Raw genomic sequence first — 27,956 nt, forward strand, 5'->3', positions numbered from 1 at the left:
CCCCGGTCCTCAGAACTGTGAGGCAGATGTGCTAACCAGTCACAACCATGTCGCCTCAATGTAACATATTACGGTTAATCTGTTTTTTGATGACATCTTAAAAAGCCTCAATACTCTGTTGTACAATGTTTGCTGTCAATGTACAGTAAATATTAGATCAAAGGGAATTGAAGAATGTCTCATGGGATACAATGTGGCGGGCTTTAAAAAGTACAAAAGTGGAACTCGGAATTATGTCAGTTATGATACCATCCTAAAGACAAGCACAACCAAAAGGAGTAATCAGCAATTTAAGGAACTTCCATTTTTTTATTGCATTTATGGCAAAAAATTATGGCAAACTTAAAAACTGTATAAAAGCTAAAAATTATTACTTGGAGTCAATACATTTGCATACATCTAAAGTCAGCAGACAGACAACAATGAACCACTTTTGAACATATTACGTGACCATGTTTTCACATATCGACATTAATTTTATTCTAATTTTGGACTGACCTTTCAATGTGATTGTCCTAGATCGACCTGCTCATTCAGGAGACGAGTCGGCTGCTCCAGCTCACGATCGAACACGACCCTCACAATCAGGTGCAAGAGGAGAGCACTTCAGAGATTGGAGAACAGGTTGATGGCCCCCTGTTCCCCTCACTGTCTGGGGGGCCCAGCCCCATCCTGCCCATCACACAACCCCCCATTCCTGACATCAGCAACCTGAAATCGCGCCTTGTCACGTAAGACATTTTTAGCTTCCTTCACTTATTAATAGTATAGTAATTTCTAAATAAATTAATAATTGATAAAATTTGTGTTATGGACTAAATTAATTATTGTTGCTTTTCTTTTTTTGTTTTTTTTGTTTTTTTTGTTTTTTGTTTTTTACACCACTCACTTTTAAGCCAATGGACTATTTCTGCTATTCTCTATTAAGCATACAATTGTAGTTGTATCCTTAAGTTTTACTTTTAAAAAAAATAATGATGATAATAATAATGCTCACTTTTAAATGACACTTTCACAGAGATACAGTATTCTTTTCATGTGTATTATGGCCCCACTCATAACATTGGGTACGGAAAGTATTCAGAGCCCCTTAAATTTTTCACTCTTTGTTATATTGCAGCTATTTGCTAAAATCATTTAAGTTCATTTTTTTCCTCATTAATGTACACACAGCTCCCCACATTGACAGAAAAAAACTGAATTGTTGAAATTTTTGCAGATTTATTAAAAAAGAAAAACTGAAATATCACACAGCCATAATTATTCAGACCCTTTGCTGTGACACTCATATATTTAACTCTGGTGCTGTCATGTTCCTCTGATCATCCTTGAGATGGTTCTACACATTCTTTTATTATACTCATCGGACTTGATTAGGAAAGCCACACACGTGTCTATATAAGGCTTTACAGCTCTCAGTGCATGTCAGCGCAAATGAGAATCATGAGGTCAAAGGAACTGCCTGAAGAGCTCAGAGACAGAATTGTGGAAATGCGCAGATCTGGCCAAGGTTACAAAAACATTCCTGCTGCACTTAAGGTTCCTAAGAGCACAGTGGCCTCCATAATCCTGAAATGGAAGACTTTTGGGACGATCAGACCCTTCCTAGAGCTGGCCGTTCAGCCAAACTGAGCAATTGGGGGAGAAGAGCCTTGGTGAGAGAGGTAAAGAAGAACCCAAAGATCACTGTGGCTGAGCCCCAGAGATGTAGTCAGGAGATGGGAGAACGTTCTAGAAAGTCAACCATCACTGCAGCCCTCCAACAGTCTGGGCTTTATGGCAGAGTGGCCCGACGGAAGACTCTCCTTCTTTGGATTCAGAATTACTCTCTTGCAAGACACATGAAAGCCCCATGGAGTTTGGTTAAAAAAAAATACACAAACACCTGAAGGACTCCAAGATGGTGAGGAATAAAATTCTCTGGTCTGATGTGACCAAGATAGAAATTGTTGGCCTTAATTCTAAGTGGCATGTGTGGAGAAAACCAGACACTGCTCATCACCTGTCCAATACAGTCCCAACAGTGAAGCATGGTGGTGGCAGCATCATGCTGTGGGGTGTTTTTCAGCTGCAGGGACAGGACGACTGGTTGCAAACGAAGGAAAGCTGAATGCGGCCAAGTCCAGGGATATCCTGGACGAAAACATTCTCCAGAGTGCTCTGGACCTCAGACTGGACCGAAGGTTCACCTTCCAACAAGACAGTGACACTAAGCACACAGCTAAAATAATGGAGTGGCTTCAGAACAACGCCGTGACCGTTCTTGAATGGTCCAGCCATAGCCCTGACTTAAACCCAATTGATCATCTCTGGAGGGACCTGAAAATGGCTGCCCACCAATGTTCACCATCCAACCTGACAGAATTGGAGAGGATCTGCAAGGAGGAATGGCAGAGGATCCCCAATTCCAGGTGAGAAAAACTTTTTGCATCATTCTCAAAAACACCCATGACTGTATTAGCTCAAAAGGGTGCTTCTACTAAATACTGCACATAGGGTCTGAATACTTAGGGATGTGTGATATTTCAGTTTTTCATAAATCGGAAAAAGTTACAACTATTCCCCTTTTTCTGTCAATATGGGGTACTGTGTGTACATTAATGAGGACAAAAATTAACTTTAGCAAATGGCTGAACTATAACAGAGTAAAAAAATGAAGGGGGTCTGAATACTTTCCATACCCACTGTAGATAGGTAATCTGAAAATATTAGAAACACCTCACTAACTGCAAACTAAAACCACAATAAACCGGGAAAAAACCTTCTTGAAGGTGTCACTCCTCACATTATTTTCTTCAAATGTTTTTAGGACAGAATTTTCTATATAGCTACTGTGTTAGCGCTCATTACATGCGCCTAATGTTGTGGCTGTTGAGTGCAGGTACCCTCATAGAAATGACAAATCACAAAATGATGACTTATTAATTAATTTCTGCAGGCGGAGCTACAGCATCGATAAGTCGCCAGGTTCCAGCAAAACTGCGTCGCCCATCTCGCCAAGGAAAGACGTCAATCGTTCCGAGTCGCTTCGAGTCGTCTCCAACCGGACACACCGCATCTTTCGTCCCTCTGACCTCATCCACGGAGAAGTTCTTGGGAAGGGCTGCTTCGGACAGGCCATCAAGGTACATTTATCGCGATTAGATTTGAATGCAATAGATCATTCTGTTTGAGGGATGGTGTGTTTTGTCGTCAGACCCACAAAGTTCAGAAGGTGGCAACATTGAGATATACTGTATGTCAGGGAGAGGATTCAAGAGGTTAAATTTTGAAGGGATCTATGTTTCTTGAATGGTCCCATGCTGGGAAGCGCCATTGCGTAGTGGTTAGCATGTCTGCCTCGCAGTCGAGAGGTCCTGGGTTTGAATCTCCATCTCTCTTGTGTGGGGTATGGATATTCTATTTGTGCTTGCATGGGTTTTCTCCAAAAACATGCATGTTAGTTTAACGGAAGACTTGTCTATAGGCGTGAATGTGAGTGTACTGTGAATGGTCGTTTGTCTATATGTGCCCTGCGCCCAAAGCTAGCTGGGATCGGCTCCAGCTCACCCACAACCCTAATGAGGACAAGCGGAATACAAAATTAATGGTGAGGAGTAATGCCAGTTGCCCTTGACTCCAGGTGACCCACAGGGAAACAGGAGAGGTGATGGTGATGAAAGAGCTGATTCGCTTCGATGATGAGACGCAAAGAACATTCCTGAAAGAGGTGAGTGGATGTGGACGTCGTCCTTCCTTCATTATCTACAGTCGATGTGATGATGTTTGTCTTCACCTGTGATTGTAAAAGGAGCATTATTGTCGTCATTGCACAAAGGCCGGATCAAGTGGAAGGAGAGAATGGCCCAAAAGGTATCTGGTGATAAGGCCCAACCACCATGATGACAGTAGGCGGGGTCCACATGTTAATAGTGATAGCCAAAGAACAGAGGATGGAACCTCCTAGAATAATATCCTGAAGTGGGTGACTGGGAGGAGGAGGACATGAGCTGCTTAGATGCAGTCTCATCAGAATTCTTCATAGGAGAGACTGACGAAACAGACCAGTGCCACCTAGAGGCAACAAAACAACTTTCAGACATTGATGTTGACCTTGACTGAATTGAAACGGCTCTTTTATGCATCCTCTATGCAATAATACTGTGATTATTGATGTGTAAATATAGATCAGAACTAGGTAAAGGTAGTTGAATATATGAAAACACCATAATCCTCATACAATAGGCACTAAAATTGTTCCATTTCTCAGTTTTAATAACACGAAAGGCTTCTTTATACTCGTGCGGACGGCGACCGCGCTGACGTTACTGCGGCTGTCCCGCGCGCAGTTTACCTATATGCTCAAGCACAACCCACGCGAGCAGTTTTTAAAATGTACTGCAGTTCACCTCCAAGTCGGGGGTGTCGCTACGGCTGATGTTGGCGAGGACACCTCAGCATTTTTTGGGCCATTTCCGGTAGCCGTTTTTCCTTTCCTTTCAGTAACAAGGAACAAAGCAACAACAATGACCACCGTGGAACAGTGTCTGCTAGAACAAATGGACCTAGATGACCATATGATACGTTTAATTATGCTGCAAAATCGATCGACCGAGAAGGCGGCGGCGTTGATTAGATTTTATCGCAAGGTGTTTTCTCAAGTTAGAAGTGGGGCGAAATATCCAAGTTTGGGCAGTCACAAAGCTGTTGTTTTTGTGAGTCTGTAAACGCACTCATGCGGCAGGTTTTTTTTTTCCCAAAATGAGTCATCTTAATTGACTCCCGAAGGTTACGTGCGCGGTCATGTGACAGCCTTGTGTCGTCTGATTGGTGAATTTGAGTCAAATGACACGAGGGATCCCGTTTGACTGGCACAACGGCCGCCCTATGCGCAAGTCGAAGATGGAGTCGTAAAAATATACGCACACACACGCATGAATGGATAAATAAAAGTAGCGAACGGCATATCGATCATTCTAACGGAGTAAAAGTATCGATCATTCACATTAAATACTCAAGTAAAAGTAAAAAGTGCAGTGCATTTAAAGTACTCTGACAAGTACAGTTTATCGAAAATGTTACTTGAGTAAATGTAACGGAGTAAATGTAGCGCGTTACTACTAACCTCTGGTGACAAGACATTCTAAAATCTCTGCTGTTCACCCCTGACTCCTAAAACTGTCGTTTGATGTGTCGTCAGGTAAAGGTCATGCGTTGCTTGGATCACCCCAATGTGCTCAAGTTCATTGGCGTCCTCTACAAAGACAAGCGACTGAACTTCATAGCAGAGTACATAAAGGGAGGCACCTTGAGGGAAATCATCAAGAAAATGGTGAGATGATTTTGTGGACTTTGGGAACAGATTTTGAGTGTCTGCTTCCAGTCCTTTTTCAGGACAGAGTCCAAAGGAAGGTTTTTCTGCAGCATCTAACAGTGAACTTCCTCTCCCAGGATAGCAACTACCCATGGAACCAACGGGTCAGTTTTGCCAAGGACATAGCTGCTGGGATGGTAAGTTGGACAACTATAGGCAACTAGTAGGATTGATAAACCATCAGGATTAGTTAATTGTTTGTTGTGTAGTTTTGGCTTGTCATTGGTAAAATGATCAAACACGCATGATTTGAATTCCTGCTGTCACAAAGTTGGCCTCTTAAACCGAAACAAGGGACTTCTGTTCCTCCAAGTTTGTTTGTTTGTCTTTTAACTAAAACTACAAACATTTGTTTTCTTGTCTGTCATGTAGTCATATCTGCATTCCATGAACATCATCCACCGAGACCTGAACTCTCACAACTGTCTTGTCCGTGAGGTAAGAACTCTTTTTGTGTTTTCAAGGGCATGTTTTCTTTGTACATTCACCACAGTGGGTCTGCCAGTTGTGAAAACAAGGCTAGGATTTGTTAACATAAGCTGCTCTGCACTTCTTACAATGCACTCTTCATGTTTTAACTCCATCAGAGCAGATAACTCTCCAGTAAAGAAGTTAAATTTCAAGCAGGAGATTGTAGCTACTGCTATATCTGCGATGTTGTTGTTTTTTTTTTTATCTAACCCTCCAATGGTAGCGGAATACTGATTAGAGGGCACTTTTGTGTGTGTTGGTAAAGAACAACACATTGGTGGTGGCAGACTTTGGGTTGGCACGGCTCATGGTGGACGACAAACACGAGGAGAAATTTCCGCCGGGTAAACTGCCAGGTCTGAAGAGGCCTGATCGCAGGAAGAGGTACACAGTGGTGGGGAACCCCTACTGGATGGCCCCTGAAATGATCCACGGTATGAATGCAGAGAAACACATATGCATCTTATTGGGGCACTCCTCTTGAATATTTATTTCAGTATAAAAAATACCTGTTAGATTATAATTATTAAAACTAACTATTTTTGTTCTTTTGACTTCCCAGGAAAGAGTTATGACGAGAGGGTGGACATCTTTTCATTCGGTATTATGCTGTGTGAGGTGAGTCATGTGGTCACTACATAAAGATGAGGGGAGGGAGTTCTATTATGTTCCTCACCTGTCCAATACATGTGATTCACTTTGCAAAGTTAATGTTTATCCATAAATCTCATTTGAGGCACAAACAATTGTCATTTTCTACAAACCCAATTCCAATGAAGTTGTGACGTTGTGTTAAACATAAATAAAAACTCACCTTTTCTTTTAACAACATTCAATAAACGTTTGGGAACTGAGGACACTAATTGTTGAATCTTTGTAAGTGGAATTATTTCCCATTCTTGCTTGTCCGGAGTCTCCGTTGTTGTATTTTACGCTTCATAATGCGCCACACATTTTCAATGGGAGACAGGTCTGGACTGCAGGCAGGCCAGTCTAGTACTCTTTTACTATGAACCCACGCTGTTGTAACACGTGCAAAATGTGGTTTGGTCTTGTCTTGCTGAAATAAGCAGGGGTGTCCATGAAAAAGACGTTGCTTGGATAGCAGCATATGTTTCTCCCAAACCTGTATGTACCTTTCAGCATTAATGGTGCCTTCATAGATGTGTAAGTTACCCATGCCATTAGCACTAACACAGCCCCATACCATCACAGATGCTGGCTTTTGAACTTTGAGTCCATAACAGTCCGGATGGTTCTTTTCCTCTTTGGCCCGGAAGACACGAAATCCACAATTTCCAAAAACAATTTGGAATGTGGACTCTTCGGACCACAGAACACTTTTCCACTTTGCATCAGTCAATCTTAGATGAGCTCAGGCCCAGCGAAGCCGGCGCCGTTTCTGGGTGTTGTTGATAAATGGCTTTTACTTTCCATGGTAGAGTTTCAAGTTGCACTTACGGATGTAGCGCTGAATTGTATTTATTGACATTGGTTTTCTGAAGTGTTCCTGAGCCCATGTGGTGATATCCTTTACACATTGATGTCGGCTTTTGATGCAGTGCCGCCTGAGGGATCGAAGGTCACTGGCGTGCAATGTTGATTTTCGGCCTTGCCGCTTACATGCAGTGATTTCTCCAGGTTCCCTGAACCTTTTGATGATGATATGGACCGTAGATGATGAAATCCCTAAATTCCTTGCAATTGTACGTTGGGGAACATTGTCCTTAAACTGTTTCACGCACTTGTTCACAAAGAGGTGAACCTCGCCCCCTCTTTGCTTGTGAATGACTGAGCAATTCAGGGAAGCTCCTTTTATACCCAATCATGGCACCCACCTGTTCACAATTAGCCTGTTCACCTGTGGGATGTTCCAAACTGGTGTTTGATGAGCATTCCAACTTTCTGTCTTTTTTGCCACCTGTGCCAGCTTTTTTGGAACGTGTTGGAGCCATAAAATTCTAAGTTAACGATTATTTGCTAAAGACAATAAAGTTTATCAGTTTGAACATTAAATATCTAGTCTTTGTAGTGTATTCAATTAAATATAGGTTGAACATGATTTGCAAATCATTGTATTCTGTTTTAATTTGTTTAATTTGTTGTTTACAACGTCCCAACTTCATTGGAATTGGGGTTGTACCTGTTCAGTGTCACAGGAAAGCTGTGGTCCACAAATTCTGCCCAGCAACGAGTGGGACCGGCATACATGAAATGGAGTCCTGGCTGGCTAGCAAGTTACAATTGTAGTTCTTGTGAATTTTTTTCGGAGCCATTACTCATGTAAATTTTCACATAATCACTATAACCAGTCCTCAGCAGGATAGGTGATATAGCAAGAAGATGGATGGAAGTTTTGGAGAGTGTGAGACATAGTACTGGAGTTCTCCCGGTTTGTAGCCTACTATCGTAGTTGGGTGCCATACCTGGTAAATCAGAAAACGCAGCTATATTTTATTTTATATTTTTATGTTGGCTGTGGATTTTAATACTGTCTGAAGAAAATGTTTATTAAAAAAGAAATATTTTCCACTTTATACCTCTTCTGCAAAGTATCCCATCCATTACAGTCACGGTGCCATATCAAAATGCATCTAACCTCTCATTGTTTCATGCCTACCTCCACTCGTATGTCTAATGTTCTGTAATTTTAAGAGTCACAACAGCAGCACAGCTAGTCCTGTTAAACACAATCACAAGACTTCAAGCTTGTGTGCAAAATGTGCGCCCAATAATCTGAGCAACCTCAGAAAATTTGGCCGATGCCATTCAGTAAGGTCCAAAGAACTGAATACTCTCTGTTGGTGATGCAACTGGTGTGTTTTTTCCCCTGGCCACACTTCATTAACCTAATCTTGGCACAGTTGATTTGCTCAAAATACTCCAGAATAGGACATTTCCAGAGGGACACGCCGTTACGATGAGAGTGGTGCAAGTTGAAAGTTGTCTTTATGTGGATACTGGCAGGCAGGCAAAATGCAGCTATGGTCTGCTGGAAACAAACAGCTTTGGTCTGGAGGTTTTATTTGCTCTCAGCTGCAAAAAGGCAGGATTCCTTATTTTCTGCTCACTCTTGCTTTTGTGTGTCCTTTTAGATCATTGGCAGGGTCAATGCTGACCCGGACTACCTCCCCAGGGCGGTGGACTTTGGACTGAACGTGTCAGGCTTCCTCGAACACTACTGTCCCCCCGATTGTCCCATTGCTTTCTTCCCCATAGCTGCTGTGTGCTGTGACCTTGACGCTGATAAACGGTCAGATATCACATGTAAACGGACAGTTCACTCAAAACATTATGCCTTCTTCACTTTAGCTGTAACATTAAGGTTATTCGCTGGCACTAGTTCACACTCAATGCATCTTAAAGCACCAACCTTTATTTTGCTCGGGGAAAAACGTACTTGGGGGCTAGAAATCTTCATCAGCACTGAGTCCGAAAATTGTGATTGGATGATTGCTTTTCCACACCCCCTCAAATCCCAATTCGAGTCACAACCGATTCGTGCACAGCCCTACTAATTACTAAACGGGGACCATCTCAGGCGGCATGGTGGCCGACTGGTGAGAGCGTCAGCCTCACAGTTCTGAGGACCCGGGTTCAATCCCCGGCCCCGCCTGTGTGGAGTTTGCATGTTCTCCCCGTGCCTGCGTGTGTTTTCTCCGGGCACTCCGGTTTCCTCCCACATCCCAAAAACATGCATGGATTGGGGAGACTAAATTGCCCGTAGGTGTGAATGTGAGTGCGAATGGTTGTTTGTTTGCATGTGCCCTGCGATTGGCTGGCAACCAGTTCAGGGTGTACCCCGCCTCCTGCCCGATGATAGCTGGGATCGGCTCCAGCACGCCCACGACCCTAGTGAGGAGAAGCGGCTCAGAAAATGGATGGATGGATGGACCATCTCATTATTTTCTTTATTGCTATGTTTTGTTTAATGATTGCCCTATTCTGAAATGGCTTATAGTTTAATTTCAATTCCTCAACAAAAAAAAAGTTACATTTTTTGCCTGATTACTCATGTTTACTTTAAAGAATGGTACACATCTTACAAATTCTGCCATGGTATATAAACTTATGAGCACAAGTGTAAAATATGTATAAAATATTTGTATATTATTTTTAATTAATTTAATGATTCATTAGTCAATTATTTAAAGTTCTTCAAAAATATGAACATTGTTTATTTTACCAAGTTCTTTACTGTTTATTAAAAGTAATTCATAATTTAAGTTTAAAAATGAATTACTACATTCCAACACAATACATTTTGGGGATAAATGGCATAATGTGATGCAATCAATTAGCAGCAGTCACATTGACAGACAGATTTGGTTTGGATCAGCTGTCCTTTTACAAAAAAATATATTTTTTTTAAATGGCCGTGTATTCCTTTTAAATCTGTAGCCCGGCTTTCTCCAAACTGGAGGAATGGTTGGAGAACCTGAAGATGCACTTGGAAATGAGTCTGCCGCTTGTGTCTGAAGTAGAGCAGCTGCACAAGGCCTTCTGGGAGAACAACAGCATCACGTGGCCCGAAAACGGCCTGCACGTCCACCCAGAACAGCCAGAGTAAGGCGGGACGAGGGCAGGAGAGCGTCCAAGTGACAGCCTGCTTCCTTGTGGTGAAGGAAGCATGTATTGTAACTCTCTCCACACCCCAAGCAGATGCAATACATGCAGCCTGGTTCAGGCCTAACAAGTAGACTCAGGGGGACAATTGTGCATCTGAAAAGCCACTTGTTCAAGAGAAGCGCACGTTGTCAAAGTCCAGTGGAGAGACTTTGACTATGAGAGCTTGATTCTACTGCACATGATGCTTAAAGTAGAGCATGACGTATGCAATCAGCATCCGCCTTCCAAATTGTAACTCAGCTCTTGTGTAATGTAGATTTACATTTGCAGTTACTGCAGTGTATACATATATGTGGCTTAACCAGCTAAACAACAAAGCAGGAAAAAAAAAAAGTCTTCAATTTTGGGCTTCTACAGAACACATCACACACATGTGTTTTTCAAGTGTTACTTTGATTTAATAGTGAGTACTGTCTAGAGAGTGCATGCCTGTACATTTTGGTTTCAGTCTCATTCATCCTGTCCTAAAACTGTTAATGCTGATTGTGTAGCACTGATTCAACTGTGAGGCACACACACACACAAACACGCACCCACACACACTCACACACACACACGTACACTGTTAAGGCTAAAATGTTTCATAGTCTTTTGCATTTCTCCTTCCTGGTAATGTGGCATCTTCAATATTCCAATGTGCACTAGTGTACATAGGTGACGACATTGTAAATGTGGTAAATATTGTAAATGTAAAGACATATTTTATATACGTATTTGCATTATTGCCATATTCTTATTGGTTGGCCTGACTTACAGTTATGGAAGTTGAAAAGGTTTTACTGCAGTTTATGCGGGCCAGCATTTGCTAGACGATTACGTTTTACTCCGTTTGATCTCATGATGTGTTGCAATGTTTCATCCAGTGTCTGGTTGGTTGCTCCTATAGAGTTTCCTGCATTGAATCTTTTCCGTTAACTTTTGGAATATGATTAAAACACCCTTCAAATTCTGAAAAGCTAACAGTCTATCTATACTGTATACAGTATATCTTTATATTGTTCATCTGAGTAATACCAGGCTCATAGTGTGTGTCCTCCTACTGTATGTTTACATGTACATTCTGTCTGTAAATATCACATTATACTGTGTGACTTTACACGTTTTGTCAGTCTATGTCCATTGCAGTAATGTGCACAATGGCACTGCGTTGGAAATGATCGCTTCCACAAAGTTTCTCACTTGCACCATTTAAATCTGTTGGCTGTAAACAAAAAATTCTGTTTTATTTCTGGCTTATGTTCACAAAAGCTGCATGGTACAATTACGAAAGTTGGTCTGCCTTCGAAGCCTGAATATTGTGATGTTAAATAACATTTTGAAGTAGATATTAAAGAACAGCATCTGTTTTATATAAATATATGGAAACCACTGAAATCTTTTGTATAGATTTTCATTTGCACTATATTAACCAAATGGCTAGTTCAAGCCATGTTTTTTTTGTTTGTTTGTTTTGCTTCTTTGGGCTACTTGTGATAATAAGGAGATAATGTTGGTTCAGGTTGATATAATGATGCAAGACACTGGTTGAGCCTTTGAAAATGTTATATTCAGGAAAATCCAGCCCCTTGACATTAAACTGGACTTGATTTGTGAAAATGTAACATTTTGCACGTTGCTTGTGCAATTTTGATTGAACATCATCATCCATCTGTGGTGACAATTTAGTTTACATTTTAAAGATACGAGCATGTCCAGTTTGAAAGCTCGGGGAGAATAGAGTTTTCCTGTGTTTGCTTCTCCGAGGATGTGATGTCCCAGCTTTGCTTGCTGCCTTGCTCAGTGGTCCTTGCCAACCAAGTCGTTTGTAGTGTCTGATGACTGGGCTGCAAACACTGAGTCTTTTATCCCAAAACAGCACTTAACTTTCACCTCTTCATCACTCCTTTGGCTCAGGGCCGTCCTTTCCTGGTGTTCCTTCACCAGGAAGTCAATCCACAACACAGTAGTAAACAATGAGACTTAAAGAGCATGTGATAACTGTACAGCTTTCTATTCAAAACTGCTTATTCATCGCAAACCATTCCGCAGTGATGTGTTATCACTAATTCCTGTGTGAACATGTTGATGATGTCTCTGTGAGGACGGCGTGATGATCAATTAGAATGTTGCCGCAGCACTTCTTTGCAAAGGATCAATACCTCTGATCAATGCTGTGCCTTTGTTTGTTGTAAGCTAGCCTTGCCAACGACTTGAAAAATGACCTGATTTCCTGATTATTCTTTTTTTTTTTCTTTTTTTTTTGTAATGTATCATACGTGCAAGCCTGACTCCAGTGGACTGAATATCATTGCTGATAGTGTTTGTACAAGATTTTCTTCCAGTCCCATTTCATATTTGTATTTTCCTGACCTTCACTCTCATGTTTTGATATTTTAATATTATACTTCTTCTTTTGTTGTCTTATTTAATTTTTACGCAAGCTGTGAATACAATTCTGCACTTTAAATCCTGAACGTGAACATTCGAACTCCCGAGATGAGTGTTTTTTTTTGTTTTTCTTTTTACTTTTTGTCACAGCTGAAAATAAAATTGTTTCTCTTTAAACAAACGAGTTTGTGTTAATGAATTTATAATGATGACGTCAGAGACAATGCGATCCAATGTAATCTAAAGATTTTACATTTCCATCCATCCATATTGTTTACCACTTGTCCTCATCAACCAGCAGCCTGTGTTAAATTAAAAATCACCTCAGCACAGTCGTGCTCTATTTCTACCACAAGATGTCACTATCTCAAAGCCTTATATTTGCTCTTAGCCATCCATCCATCCATCCATTTTCTTTACTGCTTATCCTCACTAGGGTCGCGGGCTGCTGGAGCCAATCCGAGCTATCTTTGGGTGGGAGGCGGTGTACACCCTGAACTGGGCGCCAGCCAATCAACCAACCATTCGCACTCACATTCACGCCTACGGGCAATTTATCTTCAATCAACCAACCACGCATGTTTTTGGGATGTGGGAGGAAACCGGAGTGCCCGGAGAAAACCCACGCAGGTGCTGGGAGAACACGCAAACTCCACACAGGCGGGACTGGGATTTCAACCCAGGTCCCCAGAACTGAGAGGCAGATGTGCTAACCAGTCGCCGATCTGCCTCATTTCTGTGTCGTCATTTCCTTCTCCGTCATTGGTGAGCCACCAACGGGCCCAACTGCTCTTAACCAATGAATTAATTATGGCGTTTTATAGCTAGTGTGATAAAGGTTTTCGACACTTAACAATTTTCATTGCATTACTGTATACAGTATAGTGAGTCAGTCACAAACCTAATCCAGGCTTATTGGGTCTTGATCAAATTAATGTTTCTTCTGTAACAAAATAGCTAAACCAGGAGTGGGCAAACATTTGTGCTCATGAGCCACAAATCATTTCTAAAACAGATGGGCCAGGTCTTGAATAGATTAGGTAAAATTCAATTAATTAATGTTTTTTTTAAATGTACATTGTACAAATGTACAAGATGAACTATTGTTTGACAAGAATAAATAAAAAATATATCTAAAAGACGCACTATTTTTTTTAAATGAATAATGCATTTGCATTTTAATGTTATTATATTTATGTAATTAAAATTAAATATGTTTTAAAGTAAGAAAAATGTAGAAAATATTTAAAATAGCTCATTCCAGTATTTTTTTAATTTACAATAAATTAGGGTAACCACCCTTAGGCTAACTATATCAAGGACACAATGGATTTAAACTCATTCAACAATTTGCAGCAGGAAAATGAGGTGTTTTATTTTTAGTATTTGGTTCCGAAACATTGGAAAGCAATGCTAAATAAAAATAATGTATAACAAGTTGTATTTGTATCTATTTATTTATTATATATATATATATATATATATATATATATATGACGTATTTTGTGAAATGTTGCTCATTGTCGCGTTTTCTTTTTTTTTTTTTTTTTTTTTTAAATGCGTGCGTGTGCACGTCATCGTGTGCACGTGCAATTGTTTTCATTCCGACGCAGCTGCGGCAAGCGCCCGCGTTCCGTGACGTCACCAGCCCGGCACAAGGCGAGCGAGTCAGGACTCCACACAGACACACGGAAAGGACGGGTTTGTCTGGTCGGACACGACAACTGTCAAACCTCTTTACGGCTGTGTTGGGACCGAGTAAATAAACGAGGGTGAAGAACGACGAAGAGCAACTACAAAAAAAAATCATTTAAAAAAACGGCAGAAGAAGAGTGAGAGAAGAAGGTTGAAGTGAAAGTTAGCGAGATGGAGTACTCGACCAGCCGCAACCGCCTTCGCTCAGCGATCTTCAACCACGGTGAGTTTGAGTGAGTGAGTGAGTGAATGAATGAATGAATGAATGAGTGAGTGAGTGAGTGAGTGAGAGAGAGAGAGAGTGTGAGTGAGTGAGTGAGTGCCGTCTCATGTTGGCGTTAATGTTCCCTTTAAACGGCGTCATCACTAGGAGACCACGGTGAGTCAACGCTCAGTAGGTGCTGTTGACTGTCAACATAATTCAGGTGTGTGTCAGCCTGCCCTGGAGCCCAAATTTATACAAAAAAAAAACATGGCTCTTTTTCCTCTGTAATCCCCCTGCAGTTATGCAAGACTAGTACCAACGCTCACCACACTAAACTATTTCTGGAGCAAAGCTTACTGTACTGCAACACATTCAGGGCTGCAGGGGGATGTGTACAAGTGTGCAGAAAGACTCTTGCTGTGTTTCCTCTGCAGTGATCTTCAACACAGAGCGAGATGTGTTCACTGTTGCTTCGCAAGCATCACTCAGTACAATAAGCAGCGCTGCACTTGACTTGAGCCCATCTTCTTTGCTCTGAATAAGACAAATTGTGGTCATTGCCACAAATTGACTTGGGAGACATACCATCTCCATGTACATTAACCCCCGCCAAATCGTAAATTTTATGTGATTGTTTTTTTCTTAAATGAGTTTTTACAGTATAAGGCAAGTCTAAAGTTAGAGTTGCGTGCCGCACAGCTCGGAGATGCACCATAGTTGACAGTAAGAAGAGATGCAGAGAAGGTCCCCAACTAATCTCCAGTAATAGTCATTGTCATCCGACAGAGCAGAATGTATGCCTGTGAGTGCTGGTGTATGCTCTGTTTTTATGCATTGCTCCTCTGTGTGTGTTAAAGTAGAAGTTTGAAGGTTTATAATTACTGGAACATCTCTACCAATTTCCATCTTTGGTGTTTCGCATTAAGATAGCTGACTTTCGTTTGTTGAAATTATTATTATATGGTTTGGTTGAACATATTGGTGTTTAAATGTACAATGCTCGTTTGTCGTTTGTTTTATCTGTCAGTTTTACAGTAAACTTCAACTGTGAGGGGCAAATAGCTTGAAGCAAGCACATTCTGCCTATTCTTTGGGGAACTGCAAGCGAGAAGCACTAAGGAATACTTTAGAAGTGTTTAAAGTATGTGGGAAGTGTGTTTTTTTGTGTGTTTTTATATGGCCTCTTACAGTACCCTCCAAAAGTATTGGAATGCCAAGGTCAAACTCTTCTTCGAACAGTGGATTGTGATACCTTCACCCCTGCCCTGTGGAGGTTGGCAGTGATGTCACTGACTGTTGCCTTTGGGTGTTTCTTCACAGCTCTCACAATGTTTCTGTCAGTCAACTGATGTTGATACCCTTGGCCGACCTGTTCAATGTCTGTTACTCAGTACACCAGTAGTTTCTTTCTTTTTCAGGGCATTCCAAATTGTTGTATTGGCTATGCCCAATGTTTGTGCAATAGATTTGATTGATTTTCCCTCTTCTCTCAGCTTCAAAGTGTTTTTTCTCCCATATACAGCTCTCTGGTCGTCATGTTTGCTTAACAGCAAATGCAGTTTTCACAGGTGAAACCCAAGGCCAAGAACAAGCACTATCTAATGTTGAAGCAATCAATCTAAAACACCTGAGCAACTAGAAACACCCATTAGTCACATGTACTTATACTATACATACTATATGTGCTAGAATACTTTTGCTCACTTAAAAAGTGGTTGAGTTCAAACATAAGGTGCTCTGTCTTGAGCCTTTTAACACATCTAGATGTAAATACCATGAAATAAAAGATGGAATTCTGAACTTTTGTCTCATATTCATCTTTTGATCTAAAGCCCACGTCTTCTATATACAACAAAAACAAAGGAATTGACCTTGCCGCTCCAATACCTTTGGAGGGGACTGTATATGTTCACATATCGGAGTTGGGTCTGGAATGTATCCTCTGTGATAAACCAGGATTAAGTGTATTCTTCATGATCATCCGCTCCACTGCACGCCACTGTATTGTCCTTTACAACACATCTGTCGCACACTAATATTTCATGAAAAGATGCATTGGGCTTGTTATGGTGGAATGTATTCACCGGGACGTCAATGAATTAATCAGTGGCACAACATTTATTTTATTATAGTTGCTGTATATATTTTCGAAGTTTTGTAAAAGAGCCAACCACTGACAATACAGTATTATATATTGACGATTGACACTTGATGGTAAAGTATGCGAACAGACGAGCATTTATTACAACGTGTGAATGAAAAAAGCCATGACACTATGTGCCTGCTTGACAATCATTACAATAATTTTACTGCATCTTAATAAAAAGTGGCCCTGACAAGGAAAGGCTGTGTCTAGACTGTTCTGGTTAATCATGTATAAAAATAATACCTCATGATCCCTGAAGCACTACCCCGATGAATCCTGGCACTTACTTCTTGGATTATGTCCGGGGTGGCGGGATCCCATGACATTGGCTACATCACTTCTTCTGGCTGGAAATATCATTAGAGGCCCAAGTGGAGTCTCTTGTATTCTAATGTGTAAATTCTGTGTAAATTTGGTGTATGAGCTGTCAATTTTCGGTGAGTATAGAATATGTCACTGCAAAGCATTCCCTCCTCCTCCAAAGGCGTTTAACCTCCAGTAAGGACTAGGGCTTCTGAACTGGAAGGTCACAGTGGACAAAAACATTGAAAGTAACTAGTTATTAAAGACATGCTATTCTACTTCCTGACTACTGTAAAGGTGCCCTTGAGCAAGGCACTCCAACCTTAGCTCAAGGGGCGCCGCACCGTATGCGTACCCCTTTCACTCTGACATCTCTCCGTGCATGCCTGCATATACTGTATGTGGTCTGCTTCTCTGTGTGGTCTGTAACAAAAATATACAGCAGCGCGTAAATTAAAATTTGACCAGGAAGCATATCTATGTTGCTACTCCAGTGTGGGCCATCAAAGAGTTTGGATAGCACTAAAGCGCATTCAATTGCATTTTATCAAAACTGTTAGTGCTCAGCCTAGTCTCATGAGCTCTCTATATGAGTAACTAAAGTTGTTTGGAGAAGAGAAGTCTCGTGATGCAAAGGCAGAGGCAGCAGAAGCGGCCAGAGTCACGTTGAAACACACCGGTAGTCCAAATTCAAGGGAGGTAGATAATGGTTGGATGGAGAATAATGTGGGAGATGATCAGAGCTCTAATACAGAGAATGATTTTTTTATTATTATTCAAATCAATTTGGACATGGACCTATACTTAATTAAACAAAAAAACAAAACGTGCTTTTACAAAGAAAGTAATGCTGAGTTAATATTGGCACTTGGAGAGGTCTCAATTTAAAAATGTTTGTTATTGTAGATGTAGTTTGCAATGGTGCAGTAGTTTAAATTTCATGGATTTAATCATAGGAGAGAGGTTAGTGTGATCGTGTGATTACGTCAGTGCAATCCTTACTGAAAGTGATTTCACATAAGATTTATAGTTTGTTACATGCACGTGTCCGCAACATCTCCTCTTTGCCAATTCATTTTTGTGGGCCCTCTCAAGATTTGACATTGTGGTGGTATGTTCAAATGTTAGTTTTCACATGTCTGGCTTTTGGGTGTGTTAAAATGGCTGGGACTATTCCAGAAAAAAAAAAAAAAGCTTTGACATGGATTAAATGTGACAGTTTAGTTCCAGAGTTGAGACACGGATCTTTCTATCTACCTGCCAGGAAACACTTGAAATCAAGAAAGTGGTACTGAAATCAAACATCTAACCCATAACCATTCTGTATAAATAAAGCAACACATTTGCTTTTAACTCAAATCTTTAAAAAAAAAAAAAAAAAAAAGTGTGGCTGGAAAAGGCACCCATTAGGAGAGAGAGCAGTGTGGATGGGCGGCCCAGTCAGCAGCGGCATTCTGAGATGGGACCATCCTTGCATCCCGTCTGTGGTTGCCTGACGCAGCATTGCTGGTGAAGGATCTGGGCATGTAGGTCAAGGGAGGGAACGCCAGAGAAAGGAAGGAGCCAAGCAAATTGCCACCATTGAGCAGCTCAGGAATGTCATGTGCACCACATGTGTTGTGTGTCGGTTATAAGATGCCATTTTGTTGGCAATTATGTCAAGATTGTAGGTGTTTAACTTATCTTTTCATTTGTGTCATCTTACTACGTTAGTTTCTTGCAAAATTGATCTGAAGTGATGCTCATGGACGTTTTACACATTTGCCCATCAAGCCATTATGTAGTGGCATTTGTGTGGCGATATTTCTGTAGGGCCTTCTTTCTCTTTCAGATAATGAAGCAGTACTTGATATATAAATCCGCCACAACATTATGACCGCTTGCACAATACAATATGTTGTATGTACAGTATGTTTCTTATGTTTTTGACTTTATGTTACTAATTGAAGTACCGACAATAAAAATATTAGACCCCTCTCATTATGACACGGTACAATTCCTCACCACTGCAAACTACACCCACATGAATCTATTAACATGTTGTTAAATGAATACCTTTATGACAGTGTTGATCATAATGGAACATTATTTCCTTTGGAAATGGATACCGTTCACAGATGTCTTCAGAATAATAGTAGTCTGTTTATTAAAAAAAAAAAAAAAAAGATCAAAATCCTCGAAACTCTACACCTTCATAGATTAACCTCATCCACGTGCCAGAATTTTTGTCACTAAAATAATCTATCAACATTAACAGAAGCGAGGCGTAATTCCTTAAAAGTGTAATGTGCGAGTTGCTCAAGTGTCAACGATACTAAACACTAAAACATTTGTCTGATAGTGTCCAATAAAAATTCTAAAATAATAATTGCATCAGACTTGAATGATTTATTTACATAATAAACACACTTTCAAGTTATTCTTTTGATTGGTAGATCTCAATTTTTTTTTTTCAGTGGACAATATATTTACTATTAAAGTGGTTCAACCCAAAAATGCGGTGCCAATAATAAGGCTCAAATGAAACTGTCAAGTGTCTTTTGAATGACATTGAAATCTCTGAAACTATGAGTCCAATGACAGTATTTTAAAAGGTGATTTGTGATTGTCAGATTTGGTTTTGTTCAACTTGTTGAATTTATTTGTTTCTGCTCTTCTCCCATGTTCCTGAACTCTTTGGATGTGGATCCACAAATCTGTTTGGTTGCCTTTGCTCCAACCACTGAGCAGACGAGGAGGTAAGAAGCCACCGTTTTATTACCTAATGGCGTGACTTGATGGGAAGCAAAAACGGAAAAACTTGTGGATTGTGTTGCAACGACTGAACTCTTGACACTCTTTTGCACTCAATGACCATGATACTCACCGAAGTAAATTTTTGTAATTGTTCCGCCACTAAACTGCGTATGTGCTGTGTGGGATGCTCTGTTGACTCCACCGAGAAAAGGTGTGTTGTCAAAGCCCAGATTTTCTTGTTCCTCGTTAGACAAGGTGACATTCTGTTTATGGGTGTGTCTGCGTAGTTTGTGTACCTGCTGACTTGTTGCATATTTGTTTATAGTTCACTCAGACTGCCACCAGTACTGAGGTACCGTATATTACAATTTGGTGAGTGGGTAGCAGCTCACTCTCTCACCTCACTGTCAAGTCTGCCCTCACCATCTGCATTCTCACTCCTCCTCTCCATGATGTCAAAGCTTGACAGCTGTGTTTGGGACCCTGGATGAGCAGGAAAGGGGTGTGTGTTTGTTTTCCTTCGCCAAAGCAGTTTCACAAGTGGGTGGAGAGGAGTGGATCTATATGGGTTTGACAAACGCACTTTCCTCAACTACATAACAAACCTTTGTGACTAAACTACTGTGACAGAAGATGGAACATTGAAATAGTTTTTAATTAATTTTATAGGGTCTGTTTGGATTAATTTCAATAGAGCCATTGATAGTGTAGTGGTTGGTTCACATAGCTGATTTTCCTGCAACTGGTCTGGTATCAGCTCCCAATCAGTGGCTCATTCACATTCACCCTGTGATGGACAGGTTATCAGTCCTGGGTTTAAAGTTCGGATTTGACTGTAAATCATCTGGGACTAGACTCCAGCTCATCTGTAACCTTGAACAGGATAAGATGTTGAAAATGGATGGATGGATAGCACATGCTAGGTGTCTAATTGCGTAATGATGACCTATTAAAGTAGACAGAGCAGTACACAGATTTACGGCACTGAAGAAAAGAAAACACATTGAAGTCTTGGCATAAATTCATGAATAAGGTGTGTTGACATTTGAGTCACACGCTGAATAGATATTTTTTTAAATGTGAAGTTTTTCCTTCCCATCTGTGTTTTTAAATCAACTTTTGAAAATCTTTATATTCAAGTTTACATCCAGTATCAAAAATCACCTCACGCGGATGATTGCGCTTCTCATAATAAAGGAAGCATCATTGCTTTGGTTTCCAGAGATGAGCCATCATCATAGGATGCTTGAAGGGCGGACCCAGATTAGTCCCATTCCAAAAAAGCCCTACGTGGTTCTTTTTAAAGGGTTGATTTAAATACACTTGGCCAAGACAACCAGTGAAAAGGCATTATTTTTGTGGATACAATCTGTTGCTGCTGTGTGGTGAAATCACTCAGTGGCAACTGTCATGACAGTTTTGACACTCTCCAAGCCTGATATTTGGTCTGGTTAAATTCAATGTACGCTCTCTCATTAAACATACTGTAGCATCTCTCTCCTCTGAAAGCGATCAGTCAATCCATCCCGACATAATTGATGTGCCCTTTTCGACGCCGACACCCAATAGCTGAAACAGGTTTCCAGGTGTGGTGGAAACTGAGGGTGGCTGTGATTTGTGAAAAGCTTCACAGCAAATACTTAAACACATACTTTGTGTGATAGGAACAAAATATTTGGTCTTGGGGTCTTTTATAGACTTCCTGTAAGATGTTGGAGTGTGTCTGTGGAAATGTTTCACTCATAATCTCTGCTCTAGCTCATCCTAAAGATGTTTGATGGGGTTGGGGTCAACTTGTCCAACTCATCCAAGCACACCTTTATGGATCTTGCTTTGTGCACTGGGGCACAGTCATGCTGAAACAGTGAAGGCTTTCCCTACACTTTTTCCATGAAGTTGGAATCATATATGTAACTGTCCATAATGTCTAACTGAGGAAGCCTCAGACTTACTGATTGATTGAGTGGTGTCCCCCAAGACTTTTGTCCACATTGTGTATCTCATGATTCGCCGCTGTTTGCTAGCTTTGAAGTGAGAAGCATGCAGAAAGAAAGTGGTTGTCTCTGTGCTCACCCACACATACACAGTGAGGTGTTCCGCTAGTGGCTTTTGCTCAACTAGCCATTAACTCCCTTTGACTGCCCACAGTATTCAAACTATATGCCAGACTATACTTGGACTTTATTAGCCTATTGGCTTGTTAGCTGTTGCTGCCGTAGAAGCGTCCCTTTGTAGCCCAGTTTTTCCTCATTTGTATTTGCCAAGCTGCAGTCATCCTTCAAACTGGAATAGCAGAATTTACACAAATGCAACACCACACCCTAGCAACATCAATGACATTGCATTGTTGAACTAACACTCATAGCCTGTGTTGATTATGAGGAAAACACCAAACCAAGGAAATTATAATTTACATACCACACTCTTGCAACAGCTCAGAGTAGTGTTTGTTGAATGAGAGCTTGCAGTTCCTCCATACATCTAGTCATATTCATTGAGAAGTACGGACTCAGCTGCAGTGACACAGTTAGCGATGCAGACAGTGTTGGCAGTGAAGTTTTTGGCCTGCGGGATTGGCTCTGACAGGCGGCCCTGTGGGCTTTTACAGTTTGATGAAAGGACAAACAATCGGGTTAGGGAGCAGGCACGCCACACTTAAATGAACACGCGGCCACTGTAACAACAAAGACATGGTGAAAGATGAATGTTTAAAGAGGGCGCACAACTGTGGATGCATTTCATCGACATGTCTTCAACCATTTTTACTTGAAAAGACTGGGAAAGTTGAGGAAATCTCGAGAAACACCAATTTGGAACATTCCACAGGTGAACGGGTTAATTAGAAACAAGTGAGTGTCATGATTGGGTATAAAAGGCGCATCCCCGAAAGGCTCAGGTGTTCACAAGCAAGGATGGGGCAACGTTCATCACTTTGTGAACAACTGCGTGAGCAAATAGCCCAACAGTTTAAGAGCGTTTCTTAACATACAATTGCAAGGAATTTAGGGATTTCATCATCTACGGTCCATAATATCAGCAAAAGGTTCAGAGAATCTGGAGAAATCACTGGCATGTAAGCGGCAAGGCCGAGAACCAACATTGAATGCCCATGACCTTCGATCCCTCAGGCGGCACTGCATCAAAAACTGACATCAATGTGTAAAGGATATCACGACATGGGCTCAGGAACACTTCAGAAAACCAATGTCAGTAAATACAGTTCGATGATCATCCAATAGTGGGGATTCTAAACTGGCCTGCCTGCAGTCCAGACCTGTCTCCCATTGAAAATATGTGGCGCATTATGAAGCGCAAAATACGACAACACAGACCCCGGACTGTTGAGCGAGAAAAATTGTGCATCAAGCAAGAATGGGAAAGAATTCCACCTACAAAGCTTCAACAATTAGTCTCTTCAGTTCCCAAATGGTTATTGAGTTGTTGTTAAAAGGAAAGGTGATGTAACATAGTGGTAAAGTTTAACAGATTGAACATTCAACATTTTGTCTTTGTAATGTATTCATTTGAATATAGTTTGAAAAGGATTTGGAAATCATTGTATTCTGTTTCCATTGGAGTTTGTGTTTTGGAAGCGGTCCCCCTTTAACACACTCCTCCACTAACCCTTCCTCTACTTCTAGCCACTCCTCAGTGACGTGCTCACCTGACGCTCAAGCTAATTGTCCTCATGTCCTCAACAGTCCAGATGTCTCACTTGAGCCTGATCTATTTCAGCCTCAGTACTCGGCAGAAATTTTGATCAGAGTGCAACTTAAAAATTCCTCCAAAGCCTCATTACAGTAGATGTAGCTCTTGCCAAACCCCCTCCTGCTATAAATAATCCCAGCCCAGTTCCCATGGCCCCCCAACTGGTTCCTGCTGCTTAGCTAGCAAAGCGCAAATGCTCGGCCTGCATCTGAGAGGCAGGTCATCTTTTCTACCAAAGACATTTTGCAGTACAAAAGAAAGCAATAAACTGCATGAGATAATCATCTTTATAACTTGCCCACCCATTCCAACCACGATAGTTAAAGAACAATGCACTCTTCACACATCTCCCTAGCTCAGAAGTTTGAAGATCTAAGAAACTTTTATTTTTTTTACCTTTTCTGACGTAGTGGTGGAAATTACTTCACAGTGAAATTTACATTTCATGTTTTTTTTTTCTTTTCACCCACAGTTCATGTCTACAATGTTCAAGTATTTATAGAATATATTTACAATGGAATTCCATTCCTGACCTCTAACCACTCAGGGATTACTCTCAGTTCTAAATCTTTCAGTCTGGATCTGGAGCTGAGAGATGGATACACATTTTCGCAAGAGATTGTTAGTTGTGTAAAATGTGTTTTTGTAGTTTTGGTGAACTTTCATATGTGTAATATCCTTATCTTGGATCCATTTCATTAACAGTCAAAAATTCCTTAAGATGCAATTTCATGTAAAATGTTGCAGCTTGGCTATTTGGTACAGGCCTTGGTAAAAATGTACAATGTATATTGTGATCCTTTATTATATTCTGTACAATAAAATTAGCCTGCGATTGGCTGGCAACCAGTTCAGGGTGTACCCCGCCTCCCGACTAAATATAGCTTGGATAAGCTCCAGCACGCCTGCGACCCTAGTGAGGATAAGCGGTACGGAAAATGAAACAATTAATAAAATTAGATGCATGTCACACATGGTAAATAAGGGAACTTTCATTTTTTTCTGTCAGTATTTAGTAAGCACGAAGAAGGCTGTTCATAGAAGTTCAATGAACAGCGGCAGACTTTGTGACCAAACATACAGTTCACCCATTTGTATTTGATTGTCAAGATGAATGTATAAATTAGGCAATCACTACATACTGAGCCAGAATGGCCAAGGGGATGCAGCAAACTAGATGAAAAATTACATCAAGCAACCAAAGTATTAACCCAAAAGTTGATTACAGTTTGCTTCTGCTGCAGATGCTATTGAGACTTTCAAAATACCTTTCAAGGATGCTTAACACGGTTTAGGGGATAATTAAAATTGGTTGCTTTGTAATACATTTTCATTGTCATATTATTTAACTACCAAACCTATATGTACAAGTGTGTTCCGATGCAAAGTGATTAGATGACAGTTGTGTGTGTTCGAACCCTGCAGTCGTCAGCTGAAGCTCCTTTCACTCCCTTAAGAAAATATGTCCAGATGCTCCCATGATGCCTCAGGACACTCAAAGGAAATGCCAGGCAAGCTAAGAGGAAGAGCAGGAAGAGATGGTGGAGATGTAGTGAAAAGATGTTTATGTCCCTAGACTACAAATCATCTTTTACTCCTCTCTCCCAGTTGATAAAACAGGGAACTAATTGACCTCATGTCTTCGTCCAAGATCTAAGAGAAGGAAAAGGAGTGGATATGGGGGAATCCTGTCACTCAATCCTCATGTTATCATATTGACACAATTAGTGAAGTATGTTGTTGTAGTGCTCATCTTACCATAGTTTTTTGACATCCTCAGCATCACCATCTGACAACGAAGACAAAACAAGCGCTACTGTTGGCACTAAGCACTAGTAAGTAATTCAGATCATGTTTTCATGTGACGATATGGTGATGTACAAAAAGGAGAGATGACTACAAGTATAAGACATGAGCACAGTAAATTGTCATTGGAATAAATAGAATTTCAGGATTCTTTTTTTTAAAAATGCAGTTGCTGAATAAAAAAAAAAGCTGAATAATGATTTATTCATCCATCCATCCATTTTTGTTCTGCTTAACCGGGGTCAGCTCATGGGGGCAGCAGCTTAAGCAGGGAATCCCTGCCTTCCCTCTTCCCGACACTTCATCCAGCTCTTCCAGGGGGATCCCAAGGCGTTCCAAGGTCAGCTGGGAGACATAGTCTCTCCAGCGTGTCCAGGACTCATCCAAATCAGATGCCCGAGCCACCTCATCTGGCTCCACCCGATGCAGATGAGCAGCGGCTCAACTCTGAGCCCCTCCCGGATGATCGAGCTTCTCACCCTGTCTCTAAAGGAGAGACCAAACACCTGACAGAGGAAACTCATCTCGGCCGCTTGTATCCGGGATCTTGTTCTTTTGGTCACGACCCACAGCGTGTGGCCATAGGTGAGGGTGCGAACGTAGATCGACTGGTATATCAAGAGCTCTGCCTTCAGCTCAGCTCCTTCTTCTCCATGACAAACTGACTCTGCACCAATCTGCCTGTTGAGCTCCTGCTCCATTCTTCTCTCACTCATGTACAAAACCTCGAGATACTTGAACTCCTCCACTTGGGACAGGATCTCTTCCTTGACCTAGAGAGGACTCTGCACTCTTTTCTGACTGAGGACCATGGCCTCAGATTTGGAGGTGCTGATTTTCATCCCAATTGCTTCACACTCTGCTGCCAACCGCTTCACTGAGAGTTGGAGATCATAGCTTGATGAAGCCAACAGAACCACATCTTCTGCAAAAAGCACAGACGCAATACTAAGGTCACCTTACCCTCAACGGCTTGGCTGCACATAGATATTCGGTCCATAAAGATGAACCGGTTCGATGACAATGGGGCGCCATGGTGAAGTCCAACTCACACTGGAAATGAATCTAACTTCCTGCCGGCCCAAACTCTGACACTGGTCGTACAGGGACCGAACAGCCCATATTAACCGGTCTGGGTCATCATACTCCCAGAGGACCCGCCACAGGACTCCCCAGGGGACACGGTCAAATGCCAAGTCCATAAAGCACATATAGACTGGTTGGGCAAACTCCCATCCACCCTCCAGAGCCCTTAAGGGGGTATAGAGTTGCTCCACCGTTCCATGGCAAGGACGAAACCCACACTGTTCCTCCTGAATCTTGGGTTCGACTTCTTGAAGATTTGGATTATTTTTTTTTTTTTTGGTTCCCTGAACAATTTGCTGAGTGAATAGTTGTCTACATGTGATTCATTATATCCATTGAGGAGAAGGTTTGTCCAATCCCATTAGTTTACTGGTTTATTGATGCAGTTTCCTGCATCAAGCTTTGTATCCAGTAAATTAATTGCCATGTAATTTTGTCTAATCATTTCAGTGTAAACTTTACTGTATTACTGGTACCGCTGTATTGTCTGATTATATTATCTGGATATTGATTTGTGTTTACATCACTACGCTTCTTAAATGGTTTGTAATTCACAAGGCTGAGCTGGTATGAAGGCCTCCCTATGCTGTAGCAAATGGTTTGAAATGTTTGAACATGAAGATATGAGCGCAAGACGAAGGGAAGGAAGCCTCTGAATGTTCTTTTGTGAGTGTTGCAAGTTACACAACACATGGGTCTCATTGAAGGATCAAAGCAGACGTGGCCCCTGCCTCACTTGCTCCGTCTGTAAGCACTACCTTCTCTCCTTTTTTGATGAATTTGTTTTTCTTCTCCTCCTGGTCTTCACTGAATCTTCTGATGGAGCAATAAGGTCGGTCAAAAATTGTCTATCCCACTTACAGGGATCACTCCCTCGGGCTTCAAAGTTGCTTTCTTTTCCACATACTGTAAGTATGGACACATACCTGTGGCCTTTTTTGACCTTCTCTTTTTTTCCTGAAAGCTGAAACGACACCGGGATTCAATTCCTAAGGCCACTCGTCACATTTTTGCCAGCTCAATGTTGTTGTTTTTTTTTCTCAACTTTAAATTCAATTCTCCAAGACGCAGCTGCTTTCAATTCAGTCTAGCAAATGATACAACCAAAGCAAAATTGCTGTTTTTGAAGATCCCTGTCTTCCAGAAAATCACATACTCATTAGCTGCTGCTACTATGTGTGTGGCAGTTTTAATTGCCGGTATTTTCTTCATTTTTGCGTGCGTGTGTGTAGTTTGTACGCATTGCGAACCACCAAATAAGCGTGTGTAGAGCATGGCTACCCATTATTGAGTGCTTTCTGGAGCCACCTCTTGTATTTAAGTGCCGTAAGCAGCTAATGACTTCCTTATTTTTACTGTTAGAAGACCTCTCCCAGTCTCCTTGCGACTCCCATGCTGAAGGAAGGAGAGTTGGAAAACATCCGGTAGTTTTACTAGATTAACCGGTCGCC

At 41.2% G+C, this 27,956-nt stretch overlaps 2 protein-coding genes across 5 annotated transcripts in view; both read left to right on the plus strand.

Annotated features, from left to right (window-relative positions):
• The window catches only part of limk1a (LIM domain kinase 1a), a 55,860-nt gene extending 42,847 nt beyond the window's left edge, over window positions 1-13,013 (plus strand). Inside the window, exons 7-16 of one of the 3 annotated variants that reach the window (XM_061681205.1) lie at window positions 520-731; window positions 2,939-3,125; window positions 3,623-3,709; window positions 5,180-5,311; window positions 5,431-5,490; window positions 5,726-5,791; window positions 6,090-6,258; window positions 6,387-6,442; window positions 8,920-9,077; window positions 10,226-13,013. In XM_061681205.1, the coding sequence (XP_061537189.1) occupies window positions 520-731; window positions 2,939-3,125; window positions 3,623-3,709; window positions 5,180-5,311; window positions 5,431-5,490; window positions 5,726-5,791; window positions 6,090-6,258; window positions 6,387-6,442; window positions 8,920-9,077; window positions 10,226-10,394 (1,296 nt within the window). In that variant the 3' untranslated portion in view covers window positions 10,395-13,013. The remainder of the gene's footprint in view (window positions 1-519; window positions 732-2,938; window positions 3,126-3,622; window positions 3,710-5,179; window positions 5,312-5,430; window positions 5,491-5,725; window positions 5,792-6,089; window positions 6,259-6,386; window positions 6,443-8,919; window positions 9,078-10,225) is intronic. The other 2 variants (XM_061681206.1, XM_061681207.1) reach the window with 2 other exon arrangements.
• Window positions 13,014-14,454: 1,441 nt separating this feature from the next.
• The window catches only part of septin4b (septin 4b), a 43,776-nt gene continuing 30,274 nt past the window's right edge, over window positions 14,455-27,956 (plus strand). The window contains exon 1 of one of the 2 annotated variants that reach the window (XM_061681047.1): window positions 14,455-14,738. The gene's annotated coding sequence lies outside the window, so the exon portion shown is untranslated. Of the gene's footprint in view, window positions 14,739-24,714; window positions 25,449-27,956 lie in introns of those variants that run through there. The other variant, XM_061681046.1, reaches the window with a different exon arrangement.

This window comes from Phycodurus eques, chromosome 7 (genome assembly GCF_024500275.1).
Source record: "Phycodurus eques isolate BA_2022a chromosome 7, UOR_Pequ_1.1, whole genome shotgun sequence".
Classification (NCBI taxonomy): Eukaryota; Metazoa; Chordata; class Actinopteri; order Syngnathiformes; family Syngnathidae; genus Phycodurus; species Phycodurus eques.